Raw genomic sequence first — 14849 nt, forward strand, 5'->3', positions numbered from 1 at the left:
AGGGTGGGGAGCTCGTAGCCTCGTTCCTTAGTCAGGGTGGGGAGCTCGTTCCTTAGCCAGGGTGGAGAGCTTGTAGCCTTGTTCCTTAGCCAGGGTGGGGAGCTCGTTCCTTAGCCAGGGTGGGGAGCTCGTTCCTTAGCCAGGGTGGGGAGCTCGTTCCTTAGCCAGGGTGGGGAGCTCGTTCCTTAGCCAGGGTGGGGAGCTCGTTCCTTAGCCAGGGTGGGGAGCTCGTTCCTTAGCCAGGGTGGGGAGCTCGTTCCTTAGCCAGGGTGGGGAGCTCGTTCCTTAGCCAGGGTGGGGAGCTCGTTCCTTAGTCAGGGTGGAGAGCTCGTAGCCTTGTCCCTTAGCCAGGGTGGGGAGCTCGTTCCTTAGTCAGGGTGGGGAGCTCGTAGCCTCGTTCCTTAGCCAGGGTGGGGAGCTCGTTCCTTAGCAAGGGTGGGGAGCTTGTTCCTTCGCCAGGGTGGGGAGCTTGTTCCTTCGCCAGGGTGGGGAGCTTGTTCCTTCGCCAGGGTGGGGAGCTTGTTCCTTAGCCAGGGTGGGGAGCTCGTTCCTTAGTCAGGGTGGAGAGCTTGTAGCCTCGTTCCTTAGCCAGGGTGGAGCGCTTGTAGCCTTGTTCCTTAGCCAGGGTGAGGAGCTCGTAGCCTCGTCCCTTAGCCAGGGTGGAGCGCTTGTAGCCTTGTTCCTTAGCCAGGGTGGGTAGCTCATAGCCTCGTTCCTTAGCCGGGTTGGAGAGCTCGTTCCTTAGTCAGGGTGGAGAGCTCGTAGCCTTGTTCCTTAGCCAGGGTGGGGAGCTCGTAGCCTCGTCCCTTAGCCAGGGTGGAGCGCTTGTAGCCTTGTTCCTTAGCCAGGGTGGGGAGCTCTTAGCCTCGTCCCTTAGCCAGGGTGGGGAGCTCGTTCCTTAGCCAGGGTGGGGAGCTCGTAGCCTCGTTCCTTAGCCAGGATGGGGAGCTCGTTCCTTAGTCAGGGTGGAGAGCTTGTAGCCTTGTTCCTTAGCCAGGGTGGGGAGCTCGTAGCCTCGTCCCTTAGCCAGGGTGGAGAGCTCGTTCCTTAGTCAGGGTGGAGAGCTTGTAGCCTCGTTCCTTAGCCAGGGTGGAGAGCTTGTAGCCTCGTCCCTTAGCCAGGGTAGGGAGCTCGTTCCTTAGTCAGGGTTGGGAGCTTGTAGCCTCGTTCCTTAGCCAGGGTGGGGAGCTCGTTCCTTAGCCAGGGTGGGGAGCTCGTTCCTTAGTCAGGGTGGGGAGCTCGTTCCTTAGTCAGGGTGGGGAGCTCGTTCCTTAGCCAGGGTGGAGAGCTTGTAGCCTCGTCCCTTAGCCAGGATGGGGAGCTCGTTCCTTAGTCAGGGTGGGGAGCTCGTAGCCTCGTTCCTTAGCCAGGGTGGGGAGCTCGTTCCTTAGCCAGGGTGGAGCGCTTGTAGCCTTGTTCCTTAGCCAGGGTGGGGAGCTCGTAGCCTCGTCCCTTAGCCAGGGTGGAGCGCTTGTAGCCTTGTTCCTTAGCCAGGGTGGGGAGCTCGTAGCCTCGTCCCTTAGCCAGGGTGGGGAGCTCGTTCCTTAGCCAGGGTGGGGAGCTCGTAGCCTCGTTCCTTAGCCAGGGTGGGGAGCTCGTTCCTTAGTCAGGGTGGAGAGCTCGTAGCCTCGTCCCTTAGCCAGGGTAGGGAGCTCGTTCCTTAGTCAGGGTTGGGAGCTCGTAGCCTCGTTCCTTAGCCAGGGTGGGGAGCTCGTTCCTTAGCCAGGGTGGGGAGCTCGTTCCTTAGTCAGGGTGGGGAGCTCGTTCCTTAGCCAGGGTGGAGAGCTTGTAGCCTCGTCCCTTAGCCAGGGTGGAGAGCTCGTTCCTTAGCCAGGGTGGAGAGCTTGTAGCCTCGTTCCTTAGCCAGGGTGGGGAGCTCGTTCCTTAGTCAGGGTGGAGAGCTTGTAGCCTCGTTCCTTAGCCAGGGTGGGGAGCTCGTTCCTTAGCCAGGGTGGGGAGCTCGTTCCTTAGCCAGGGTGGGGAGCTCGTTCCTTAGTCAGGGTGGAGAGCTCGTAGCCTCGTTCCTTAGCCAGGGTGGAGCGCTTGTAGCCTTGTTCCTTAGCCAAGGTGGGGAGCTCGTAGCCTCGTCCCTTAGCCAGGGTGGAGCGCTTGTAGCCTTGTTCCTTAGCCAGGGTGGGGAGCTCGTAGCCTCGTCCCTTAGCCAGGGTGGAGCGCTTGTAGCCTTGTTCCTTAGCCAGGGTGGGGAGCTCGTAGCCTCGTCCCTTAGCCAGGGTGGGGAGCTCGTTCCTTAGCCATGGTGGAGAGCTCGTAGCCTCGTTCCTTAGCCAGGTTGGAGAGCTCGTTCCTTAGTCAGGGTGGAGAGCTCGTAGCCTCGTTCCTTAGTCAGGGTGGGGAGCTCGTAGCCTCGTTCCTTAGTCAGGGTGGGGAGCTCGTAGCCTCGTTCCTTAGCCAGGGTGGGGAGCTCGTTCCTTAGCCAGGGTGGGGAGCTCGTTCCTTAGCCAGGGTGGGGAGCTCGTTCCTTAGCCAGGGTGGGGAGCTCGTTCCTTAGCCAGGGTGCGGAGCTCGTTCCTTAGTCAGGGTGGAGAGCTCGTTCCTTAGCCAGGGTGGGGAGCTCGTAGCCTCGTCCCTTAGCCAGGGTGGGGAGCTCGTAGCCTCGTCCCTTAGCCAGGGTGGGGAGCTCGTAGCCTCGTCCCTTAGCCAGGGTGGGGAGCTCGTAGCCTCGTCCCTTAGCCAGGGTGGGGAGCTCGTAGCCTCGTCCCTTAGCCAGGGTGGAGAGCTCGTAGCCTCGGCTTTTGTTCTGTTAGAGTTGAGCTTCCTGTTTTATACCAGTGGTTTTAAGAGGACGTTGCGTCTCTGTGCCTTGATACATATGACCGGCGGGAATTTAACCCAACAGTGTAGATTTAAGGAAAGACTTGTTTCTAATCTGGATCTCTTCTTTCCTGCTCTGATACCTTTAGAGGGCGATGAAGGTAAGTTACATTGTGAATGTGTTTCTGCGGTCATTTAACTCTTTCTTTTTGGACTTGCTCGTCATCTGTCTGTAGTCCCACATGCTATTGAAAGGGCCAAGGTTGCATAGCAACAATGAGTCAGTGCTTAGGCAGGCAAAAATGGATTGATATTCTGAGCACAGCTTTCCCCTCCCTTTCTCCCGACAAACATCCTGTACTCTTTCCCCCCCGACAAACATCCCGTACTCTTTCCCCCCGACAAACATCCCGTACTCTTTCCCCCCGACAAACATCCCGTACTCTTTCCCCCCGACAAACATCCCGTACTCTTTCCCCCTGACAAACATTCCGTACTCTTTCCCCTCGGCAAACATCCCCCCCCCCCCGACAAACATCCCGTACTCTTTCCCCTCGGCAAACATCCCCCCCCCGACAAACATCCCGTACTCTTTCCCCTCGGCAAACATCCCCCCCCGACAAACACCCCCCCCCCGACACACATCCTGTGTGTCCTTGCTGCTGAGTCTAACACCTAGAAGAAAACAGGCTGCTAGATGTAATGTTGCTTTTCCCCTAACTATTGGTTTGATGTGACATTAGGCTTTAAACAACTTTTGATGTTCACATTAAATGTACATTTTCATTTCATTCTAAGAAACACAATGCATGATGGTACGGATTTTGAATTGAAGTAATCATTGTATCACATATCATCCAGTAGCATGTTGTCTGGTCTAGTTGACTGCATGGTTGTATTCTGGTAGTGATTAATACCAGTAGAAAGTGGTCTGGTCTAGTTGACTGCATGGTTGTATTCTGGTAGTGATTAATACCAGTAGAAAGTGGTCTGGTCTAGTTGACTGCATGGTTGTATTCTGGTAGTGATTAATACCAGTAGAAAGTGGTCTGGTCTAGTTGACTGCATGGTTGTATTCTGGTAGTGATTAATACCAGTAGAAAGTGGTCTGGTCTAGTTGACCGTGCATGGTTGTGGTTGTATTCTGATTGTGATAATATAGAAGTATCCCGTCTCTCTCTTCCTACAGAACACCAGGCAGCCATCTTGGGGCTGAAGAGACATCAGAGGGAAGAAGTCGGCCAACTTCAGGTCAGTCACCCTATTCTCCCTATTCTCCCTAGTCAGTAGGGAATCATCCAACCCTACCTGAGAGGTTATCTATAGGACTGTACAGTCTTTCCCTTTGGAGAGAATAGCATCATGAATAGCCCTGGCCTCCTTCACCTGATTAACCACAAGGGGGCAGCATCCACTAAGAGTTGTACTAGTTTAGTGGAATACTCTTCGTAGCAGTTCTAAGTGAGGGTCTTGGTGTGTGTGGACCAGTACCTGGCAGACTCTGACCTCTCCCTTGTTTATCTCTTATCTGTGTCTCCTAGAGATGCTCCTTGTTGTTGAAGTATTGTCCTTCTGAAAACCGCCATCTTGTCCCATATGAAGTCATTGAGCTCCTCTACAAGAAGCCCTGCCTCTAACAAGAATACGTTGAATATAACATTGTTCTCCTTCTGGTTATAAAACAGTTAACATATTGCTTTAAAGGTTTATATGAACACTGTTTTCCTCTCGCTCTCTGGCCCCCCCTCTCTCGCTCTCTGGCCCCCCCTCTCTCGCTCTCTGGCCCCCCCTCTCTCGCTCTCTGGCCCCCCCCTCTCTCGCTCTCTGGCCCCCCCTCTCTCGCTCTCTGCCCCCCCCCCCCCCCCCCTCTCGCTCTCTGCCCCCCCCCCCCCCCCCCCCTCGCTCTCTGGCCCCCCCTCTCTCGCTCTCTGGCCCCCCCTCTCTCGCTCTCTGGCCCCCCCCTCTCTCGCTCTCCAGGAGGAGTCAGTGCTGAAAACAGTGAAGCTGAAAGAGGAGCACGTCAATGTGATCCAGCAGTTAGAACAGACCATTGAGGACCTGCGGACTAAGATAGCTGAGCTGGAGGAACAGCACCCCCTGCTGGACAGAGATATTATTAGAATGGAGCCGGAGGCTGGTGTGGAGGGGGATATGTACCGGGAGGTCTGTCATGTAGACCTACAGACTGAGGAGAGGATAGTGAAGGAGGTCTGTCATGTAGACCTACAGACTGAAGAGAGGATGGTGAAGGAGGTCTGTCATGTAGACCTACAGACTGAAGAGAGGATAGTGAAGGAGGTCTGTCATGTAGACCAGCAGACTGACTGTCTCCTGAGTTGTCTGGAGGCCAAGTCTGTCCAGACGTCGCCTATGGAGGAAAGCTATAAGTTTAAAGTGCCTTTACCGGACCAGATGCCACCCTTGTTTGTGAACGAGCATGGAGGAGAGTCCTCTTTGTCTTCCTCCTGTTCCCTGAAACTCCCCCCAGAACTGGCCCTGTCCCTACCCATACCCTTCTCCCCCAAGGTCGCACCAGCATTTGTCTGTACGTGCCAACAGCAGCAGAGTGGCATTAAACCCCCCCCACCACCTCCTTTACCTGGTCACTCCATGGCTCCTCCTCCACCACCACCTCTACCAGGGGGTGCAATGCCCCCACCACCTCCTCCACCTCCTCTACCAGGGGGTGCAATGCCTCCACCACCTCCTCCACCTCCTCTACCAGGGGGTGCAATGCCTCCACCACCTCCTCCACCTCCTCTACCAGGGAGTGCAATGCCCCCACCACCTCCTCCACCTCCTCTACCAGGGGGTGCAATGCCCCCACCACCTCCTCCACCTCCTCTACCAGGGGGTGCAATGCCCCCACCACCCCCTCCTCTCCCTGGCATGGGGATGGCACCTCCACCCCCTCCCTTACCTGGGATGATGGGGATGGGCCCTCCCCCACCCCCTCCACCATTACCTGGGATGGGTGGACCTCCTCCTCCTCCTCCTCCTCCTGGCTGTGGCCCTCCTCCACCATGTGCCCTGGGCTCCCTGGTCCCTCCGTTGCCCATGGGACTGTATGCTCTAGGCATGGCCCAGGAGAAACCTCCCCGGAAAGGAGTGGTGGAGCCCCCCAGACCCATGAAACCTCTCTACTGGACCAGGATACAGCTCAACTCAGCTCAACACAAAAAGTAATCAATCAATCAAATGTATTTAACAAGACATTTGTTTTATTTCAGCAGTTGTTTCTAAAGCTTTATGCTAAAAAGTTATCATATAACTATGCTAGTTACATAAACATCTGGACCTGTATTCACTAAGACTTTAGAGTAGGAGTGGTGATCTAGGATCAGGTCATAGTCTCAGTAGGAGTGTTGATCTAGGATCAGATCATAGTCTCAGTAGGAGTGGTGATCTAGGATCAGGTCATAGTCTCAGTAGGAGTGGTGATCTAGGATCAGGTCATAGTCTCAGTAGGAGTGGTGATCTAGGATCAGGTTATAGTCTCAGTAGGAGTGGTGATCTAGGATCAGGTTATAGTCTCAGTAGGAGTGGTGATCTAGGATCAGATCATAAAGAGTCTCAGTAGGAGTGGTGATCTAGGATCGGGTCATAAAGAGTCTCAGTAGGAGTGGTGATCTAGGATCGGGTCATAAAGAGTCTCAGTAGGAGTGGTGATCTAGGATCGGGTCATAAAGAGTCTCAGTAGGAGTGGTGATCTAGGATCAGATCATAGTCTCAGTAGGAGTGGTGATCTAGGATCAGGTCATAGTCTCAGTAGGAGTGGTGATCTAGGATCAGGTCATAGTCTCAGTAGGAGTGGTGATCTAGGATCAGGTCATAGTCTCAGTAGGAGTGGTGATCTAGGATCAGGTCATAGTCTCAGTAGGAGTGGTGATCTAGGATCAGGTCATAGTCTCAGTAGGAGTACTGATCTAGGATCAGGTCATAGTCTCAGGAGTGGTGATCTAGGATCAGGTCATAGTCTCAGTAGGAGTGGTGATCTAGGATCAGGTCCCACTTCTTCATTATGATTAAAGATGGAAAACTGATCCTAGATCTGCAGTCTTATTCTGAGAAGCTTTGTGGGCCTTGCTGTATTGTTCCAGACCATGTCCCCGACTAAAGAGTCCAAATCAAAGTATGTGAAACGAAGGACACTTCTCAGATGCATACGCCATTTTGAAATCAGATGGCGGACATTATTTGAGCTAAAGCGAGAGAAAATAATCTGCAATTTCGGAATGAAATGTTGCCCGTTCATGTCTCAATATTTTAATCTTGATATGTTACATCCATACTATGTTAATTGTGGCACATTTACTACAATACATAAATGTGCATAGATAGCAAGCCCATTGTAAGTCAAAAGGGCTAACTGGCTAGCTACTACTGTTAATAGGGCTAGCTGCTACTGTTGATAGGGCTAGCTACTACTGTTATTAGGGCTAACTGGCTAGCTGCTACTGTTGATGGGGCTAACTGGCTAGCTGCTACTGTTGATGGGGCTAACTGGCTAGCTGCTACTGTTGATGGGGCTAACTGGCTAGCTGCTACTGTTGATGGGGCTAACTGGCTAGCTGCTACTGTTGATGGGGCTAACTGGCTAGCTGCTACTGTTGATGGGGCTAACTGGCTAGCTGCTACTGTTGATGGGGCTAACTGGCTAGCTGCTACTGTTGATGGGGCTAACTGGCTAGCTGCTACTGTTGATGGGGCTAACTGGCTAGCTGCTACTGTTGATGGGGCTAACTGGCTAGCTGGGGCTACCTTGATAAAGGAGAAATTCTGACTTAACAGGGATGTCAACTAATATGTGCAAATCATTTGAGTGAAATAAGGTTTTTGTGCATCTGGAACATTTCTGGGATCTTTTAGTAAAGATCCAACAGTCACAACCTCACTAACTCTTCCCTCATCCTAGAGAGGTGAGCATGTCGCTGGTCTGGGACAAGATACAGGAGCCTGATGTGAACTTTGAGGAGTTCGTAGAGCTGTTCTCCAAGACTGCTGTGAAGGAGAAGAAGAAACCCCTGTCAGATACCATCACCAAGTCTAAAGCCAAACAGGTGAGATCAGATACCCTCCCCTGTCCTATTTACCCCTGTCCTATTTTACCCCTGTCAGGTCCCCGTGTCCCCTGTCCCCCTGTCCTGTCCGTGTCCCCTGTCCTCCTGTCCTGTCCCAGTGCCCCCTGTCCTCCTGTCCTGTCCCAGTGTCCCCTGTCCTCCTGTCCTGTCCGTGTCCCCTGTCCTCCTGTCCTGTCCCAGTGTCCCCTGTCCTCCTGTCCTGTCCGTGTCCCCTGTCCTCCTGTCCTGTCCCAGTGTCGTCCTGTCCCAGTGTCCCCTGTCCTCCTGTCCTGTTCCAGTGCCCCCTGTCTAATTGTCCAATCACCCTTATGTAGTTCTCCATTTCATCCTTCCTTCCAGCTGTTCTGTTGTTCTCCTTCAGTTGAACTGTCTGGGTTCTGGGGTTTCTACTGACCTGGGAACTGTCTGGGGTGGTTTCTACTGAACTGGGAACTGTCTGGGTTCTGGGTTTTCTACTGACCTGGGAACTGTCTGGGTTCGGGGTTTTCTACTGACCTGGTAACTGTCTGGGTTCTGGTTTTTCTACTGACCTGGGAACTGTCTGGGGTGGTTTTCTACTGACCTGGGAACTGTCTGGGGTGGTTTCTACTGACCTGGGAACCTTCTGGGGTGGTTTCTACTGACCTGGGAACTGTCTGGGGTGGTTTCTACTGACCTGGGAACTGTCTGGGGTGGTTTCTACTGACCTGGGAACTGTCTGGGGTGGTTTCTACTGACCTGGGAACTGTCTGGGGTGGTTTCTACTGACCTGGGAACTGTCTGGGGTGGTTTCTACTGACCTGGGAACTGTCTGGGGTGGTTTCTACTGACCTGGGAACTGTCTGGGGTGGTTTCTACTGACCTGGGAACTGTCTGGGGTGGTTTCTACTGACCTGGGAACTGTCTGGGGTGGTTTCTACTGACCTGGGAACTGTCTGGGGTGGTTTCTACTGACCTGGGAACTGTCTGGGGTGGTTTCTACTGACCTGGGAACTGTCTGGGGTGGTTTCTACTGACCTGGGAACTGTCTGGGGTGGTTTCTACTGACCTGGGAACTGTCTGGGGTGGTTTCTACTGACCTGGGAACTGTCTGGGGTGGTTTCTACTGACCTGGGAACTGTCTGGGGTGGTTTCTACTGACCTGGGAACTGTCTGGGGTGGTTTCTACTGACCTGGGAACTGTCTGGGGTGGTTTCTACTGACCTGGGAACTGTCTGGGGTGGTTTCTACTGACCTGGGAACTGTCTGGGGTGGTTTCTACTGACCTGGGAACTGTCTGGGGTGGTTTCTACTGACCTGGGAACCGTCTGGGGTGGTTTCTACTGACCTGGGAACTGTCTGGGGTGGTTTCTACTGACCTGGGAACTGTCTGGGGTGGTTTCTACTGACCTGGGAACTGTCTGGGGTGGTTTCTACTGACCTGGGAACTGTCTGGGGTGGTTTCTACTGACCTGGGAACCGTCTGGGGTGGTTTCTACTGACCTGGGAACTGTCTGGGGTGGTTTCTACTGAACTGGGAACCGTCTGGGGTGGTTTCTACTGAACTGGGAACCGTCTGGGGTGGTTTCTACTGAACTGGGAACTGTCTGGGGGGGTTTCTACTGACCTGGGAACCTTCTGGGGTGGTTTCTACTGACCTGGGAACTGTCTGGGGGGGTTTCTACTGACCTGGGAATGGATGTGATTAAAGGTCCCTGTCGCTTTAGGCTCAGTTCTCCACTACTAAACATTTGTGCAGAATTTCTGACTGTCCTCCTGAAGAGGAAATCACGATCAGTCCTGGCTCTGCGGCTCGGTCTGAGGATCAGTCCTGGCTCTGCGGCTCGGTCTGAGGATCAGTCCTGGCTCTGCGGCTCGGTCTGAGGATCAGTCCTGGCTCTGCGGCTCGGTCTGAGGATCAGTCCTGGCTCGGTCTGAGGATCAGTCCTGGCTCTGCGGCTCGGTCTGAGGATCAGTCCTGGCTGATGATCAGTCCTGGCTCTGCGGCTCGGTCTGAGGATCAGTCCTGGCTCTGCGGCTCGGTCTGAGGATCAGTCCTGGCTCTGCGGCTCGGTCTGAGGATCAGTCCTGGCTCTGCGGCTCGGTCTGAGGATCAGTCCTGGCTCGGTCTGAGGATCAGTCCTGGCTCTGCGGCTCGGTCTGAGGATCAGTCCTGGCTGATGATCAGTCCTGGCTCTGCGGCTCGGTCTGAGGATCAGTCCTGGCTCTGCGGCTCGGTCTGAGGATCAGTCCTGGCTCTGCGGCTCGGTCTGATCAGTCCTTTTGATCAGGGCTCAATGTAAGGAACATGGTGCCATTGTGGAGGCAGACCGTGTAGCCAAGTCTAACCATCTAAACCATGTTCAGATGATGTGATTTCATCTGAGCTCCGTAGAGCTTGTTGTTTTGACAGGCCGTTCAATCACACTGTGTTTTGACTGGAGTAGGAGAACGAGGATCTGTCATCAATAAAGAACAACGCTACAGGGAAGCCCACATGGACACACACCACACACACACACACCACACACACACCACACCACACACACCTCACACACCAGTCTGTAGCTGATCTGAGCAGTCCAGGCCTGTATAGTGTGGCTCTGAGGGTCGGTCCTGCCCTGTATAGTGTGGCTCTGAGATTCAGTCCCGGCCTGTATAGTCTGAGGGTTCGGTCCCGGCCTGTATAGTCTGAGGGTTCGGTCCCGGCCTGTATAGTCTGAGGGTTCGGTCCCGGCCTGTATAGTCTGAGGGTTCGGTCCCGGCCTGTATAGTCTGAGGGTTCGGTCCCGGCCTGTATAGTCTGAGGGTTCGGTCCCGGCCTGTATAGGCTGAGGGTTCGGTCCCGGCCTGTATAGGCTGAGGGTTCGGTCCCGGCCTGTATAGGCTGAGGGTTCGGTCCCGGCCTGTATAGGCTGAGGGTTCGGTCCCGGCCTGTATAGGCTGAGGGTTCGGTCCCGGCCTGTATAGGCTGAGGGTTCGTTCCCGGCCTGTATAGGCTGAGGGTTCGGTCCCGGCCTGTATAGGCTGAGGGTTCGGTCCCGGCCTGTATAGGCTGAGGGTTCGGTCCCGGCCTGTATAGGCTGAGGGTTCGGTCCCGGCCTGTATAGGCTGAGGGTTCGGTCCCGGCCTGTATAGGCTGAGGGTTCGGTCCCGGCCTGTATAGGCTGAGGGTTCGGTCCCGGCCTGTATAGGCTGAGGGTCCGGTCCCGGCCTGTATAGGCTGAGGGTCCGGTCCCGGCCTGTATAGGCTGAGGGTCCGGTCCCGGCCTGTATAGGCTGAGGGTCCGGTCCCGGCCTGTATAGTCTGAGGGTCCGGTCCCGGCCTGTATAGGCTGAGGGTCCGGTCCCGGCCTGTATAGGCTGAGGGTCCGGTCCCGGCCTGTATAGGCTGAGGGTCCGGTCCCGGCCTGTATAGGCTGAGGGTTCGGTCCCGGCCTGTATAGTCTGAGGGTTCGGTCCCGCCCTGTATGGTCTGAGGGTCCGGTCCCGGCCTGTATGGTCTGAGGGTCCGGTCCCGGCCTGTATGGTCTGAGGGTCCGGTCCCGCCCTGTATGGTCTGAGGGTCCGGTCCCGCCCTGTATGGGCTGAGGGTCCGGTCCCGCCCTGTATGGGCTGAGGGTCCGGTCCCGGCCTGTATGGGCTGAGGGTCCGGTCCCGGCCTGTATGGGCTGAGGGTCCGGTCCCGGCCTGTATGGGCTGAGGGTCCGGTCCCGGCCTGTATGGGCTGAGGGTCCGGTCCCGGCCTGTATGGGCTGAGGGTCCGGTCCCGGCCTGTATGGGCTGAGGGTCCGGTCCCCGTTATTAAATATTGCCGTTTAAAATACTAGTTTCCTGAGCCAATCTTTTCTTCTGTCTTATTTTAAAGATGAAGCCCTGTCACTTTTCTCCTAAAGTTGTCTTGTGGTTAGACCTAAATCTGGAGGCTATTTGAGTTACCAAATAAAGTGTTTTGGGAATTTTAATGTTTCAGCGATTTGACCTCCGTGTTTAAAACGTTTCCTTAGATGCTGATTGGAGTAAATGCTGTCCTTTATCCCCTGCTAGCTGCCGGAGGTTACCGAGGAAACCATCTCATTTTAATTAACATGTTTTCTTTAGTTTTTAATTCCGGTCGCCGTGCCAGCTACAGGAAGTGTTTCCGTTGGGATTTATCAAATTGTTTTGCAGTTTTAGTCAGATTTGAAGATGTGTTTTAAGGAGCCTGATTTTACGTTAAGAGGAGAGAAAAGGCTGAGGATTAAATGAGGGCTACATGTTAATGTAATATGTGTGAAATGCCTGCGCTGATGTCATAGGCCAGATGGCTCAAAGAAAACACAGCAGACACACAGACTGTTTTGTTTGTAATGCCACTACGATTTGGTTTTATTGAAAAGCCTGATAATATTTACTTTAAATGAATTGACTAAATATGCTGTAATTTATTTTAGGGACATATCATGGTAAAAGTTTCAGGGGTTTCATTCACCAAATCACCCCCCCCCCCTTATCAAAGTATGTATAGTTTCATACACTGTGGTAACAATATGGTTTTACCTCATCAATGATCTGAGATGAAGCCCCTTTGTTTCCTCTTTCCATTGGTCTAACCCCAGTCTGATGTCATGACTGACGATGTCAGCACCTCTCTAGCTCCTAACTGGCTGTGTGGAATTTAAAGAGACAGTCACTTCTGTTTACTGTGTGTCCCCCAATTCACATTTGACCGACTATAATGGTCACAGACGTAAGACAAGGTGCCATTGTCTTTTTCTTCTTTTAAGCATCAGAGTAAGGGCTGTTCTAGGATCAGGTTCTCCCCTGACCAAGTACACACTGCGATCTAAAAGGCACTGATCCTAGATCAGCTCTCTTACTCAGACGTTTGATCGATCCGGTCCCAGAGCTCTAACATTACCCACGTCCTCCCATCAGGTGAGGTTCTTTCCCATTTCCTCCCACGTCCTCCCATCCAGGTGAGGTTCTTTCCATTTCCTCCCACGTCCTCCCATCCAGATGAGGTTCTTTCCCATTTCCTCCCACGTCCTCCCATCCAGGTGAGGTTCTTTCCCATTTCCTCCCACGTCCTCCCATCCAGGTGAGGTTCTTTCCCATTTCCTCCCACGTCCTCCCATCCAGGTGAGGTTCTTTCCCATTTCCTCCCACGTCCTCCCATCCAGGTGAGGTTCTTTCCCATTTCCTCCCACGTCGTCCCATCCAGGTGAGGTTCTTTCCCATTTCCTCCCACGTCCTCCCATCCAGGTGAGGTTCTTTCCCATTTCCTCCCACGTCGTCCCATCCAGGTGAGGTTCTTTCCCATTTCCTCCCACGTCGTCCCATCCAGGTGAAGCTCATTTCCATTTCTTCCCACGCCGTCCCATCCAGGTGAAGCTCATTTCCATTTCCTCCATAACCTTGTAGAGCAGAACTGCCGTTGTTACGGAGTCTGTTTATTTGGGTCTTGGTTGTTTGGTTCCTGGTGAAACGCCGACACACCGACCAACCCGAGGGGGGGGGGGGGGGGGGGTAGAGCGAGAGAAGGTGACGTATTCACGGGTCATCTGTTGACTCTCTGAAGGGGAACGTTTATGTCTGTACGTAATAGACTACTGTTAGATGGAGAATGTTTCCAGCCGCTGACGCAGGGTGCCAGGCAGACCGACGTGGTGCTGAATCACAGTGGAACACTGTCCATTGTCTTGAGTTTCTGATCGAAATCAGACGACACAAACTAAAAACAATGTTTTCAAACGTTATTGGTCTTCGGGGCAAACACAGTGAACACACACTGTTCCAGTCTCTGGGCTCTGCACACAGTGAACACACACTGTTCCAGTCTCTGGGCTCTGCACACAGTGAACACACACTGTTCCAGTCTCTGGGCTCTGCACAGTAAACACACACTGTTCCAGTCTCTGGGCTCTACACAGTAAACACACACTGTTCCAGTCTCTGGGCTCTACACAGTAAACACACACTGTTCCAGTCTCTGGGCTCTGCACATTTTCGGATCAAGCATAAAATGGCTTTAAGACACACTGCTGCAGTCTTGTAGTGAGGTCACCGTGGGTTCCCCCCTCTCTCTCTCTCTCCGAGTAGACCTGGCCTGTGTGAGGTCACCGTGGGTTCCCCTCTCTCTCTCCGAGTAGACCTGGCCTGTGTGAGGTCACCGTGGGTTCCCCTCTCTCTCTCCGAGTAGACCTGGCCTGTGTGAGGTCAGGTCCCCTCTCCCAGCAGAACGTCTGGTCTGTCTCTCTCTCTCCGAGTAGACCTGGCCTGTGTGAGGTCAGGTCCCCTCTCCCAGCAGAACGTCTGGTCTGTCTCTCTCTCTCTCCGAGTAGACCTGGCCTGTGTGAGGTCAGGTCCCCTCTCCCAGCAGAACGTCTGGTCTGTCTCTCTCTCTCTCCGAGTAGACCTGGCCTGTGTGAGGTCAGGTCCCCTCTCCCATTAGAACGTCTGGTCTGTCTCTCTCTCTCCGAGTAGACCTGGCCTGTGTGAGGTCAGGTCCCCTCTCCCAGCAGAACGTCTGGTCTGTCTCTCTCTCTCCGAGTAGTCCTGGCCTGTGTGAGGTCAGGTCCCCTCTCCCAGCAGAACGTCTGGTCTGTCTCTCCACCTCCTACAGGGTAATTATTTAATCAGAGAGTGGGTCATTGTGCTACAGCTGCTGATGGGGAAATGGACGCCAGTCGTTTATAATCATATACAGACTGTTTTTCTTTGCTATTTTCTCCATTCCTTAATTGCCTGCCAACACTGTCCCGGGGCGCTGTTGAGGAGGAAACAGAGGACATGGCATGTTTCTGATTATAGAAGGAATATGCTACGTCACAGAGCAGACGTTTAGATATGATGCCAGGTTGAAGCAGGAGGGATGGAAAGAATATGGTACGTCACAGAGCAGACGTTTAGATATGATGCCAGGTTGAAGCATGAGGGATGGAAAGAATATGGTACGTCACAGAGCAGACGTTTAGATATGATGCCAGGTTGAAGCAGGAGGGATGGAAAGAATATGGTACGTCACAGAGCAGACGTTTAGATATGATGCCAGGTTGA

General features: G+C 53.7%; 1 protein-coding gene across 1 annotated transcript in view; it reads left to right on the forward strand.

Moving 5' to 3' along the window:
* The window catches only part of LOC110516888 (formin-2), a 163958-nt gene that overhangs the window by 60530 nt on the left and 88579 nt on the right, over nt 1-14849 (forward strand). Inside the window, exons 5-8 of the mRNA XM_036960833.1 lie at nt 2922-2933; nt 3962-4023; nt 4750-5954; nt 7688-7832. Coding sequence (XP_036816728.1) covers nt 2922-2933; nt 3962-4023; nt 4750-5954; nt 7688-7832 — 1424 coding nt within the window. The remainder of the gene's footprint in view (nt 1-2921; nt 2934-3961; nt 4024-4749; nt 5955-7687; nt 7833-14849) is intronic.

Source organism: Oncorhynchus mykiss, chromosome 23, assembly GCF_013265735.2.
Source record: "Oncorhynchus mykiss isolate Arlee chromosome 23, USDA_OmykA_1.1, whole genome shotgun sequence".
Lineage (NCBI taxonomy): Eukaryota > Metazoa > Chordata > Actinopteri > Salmoniformes > Salmonidae > Oncorhynchus > Oncorhynchus mykiss.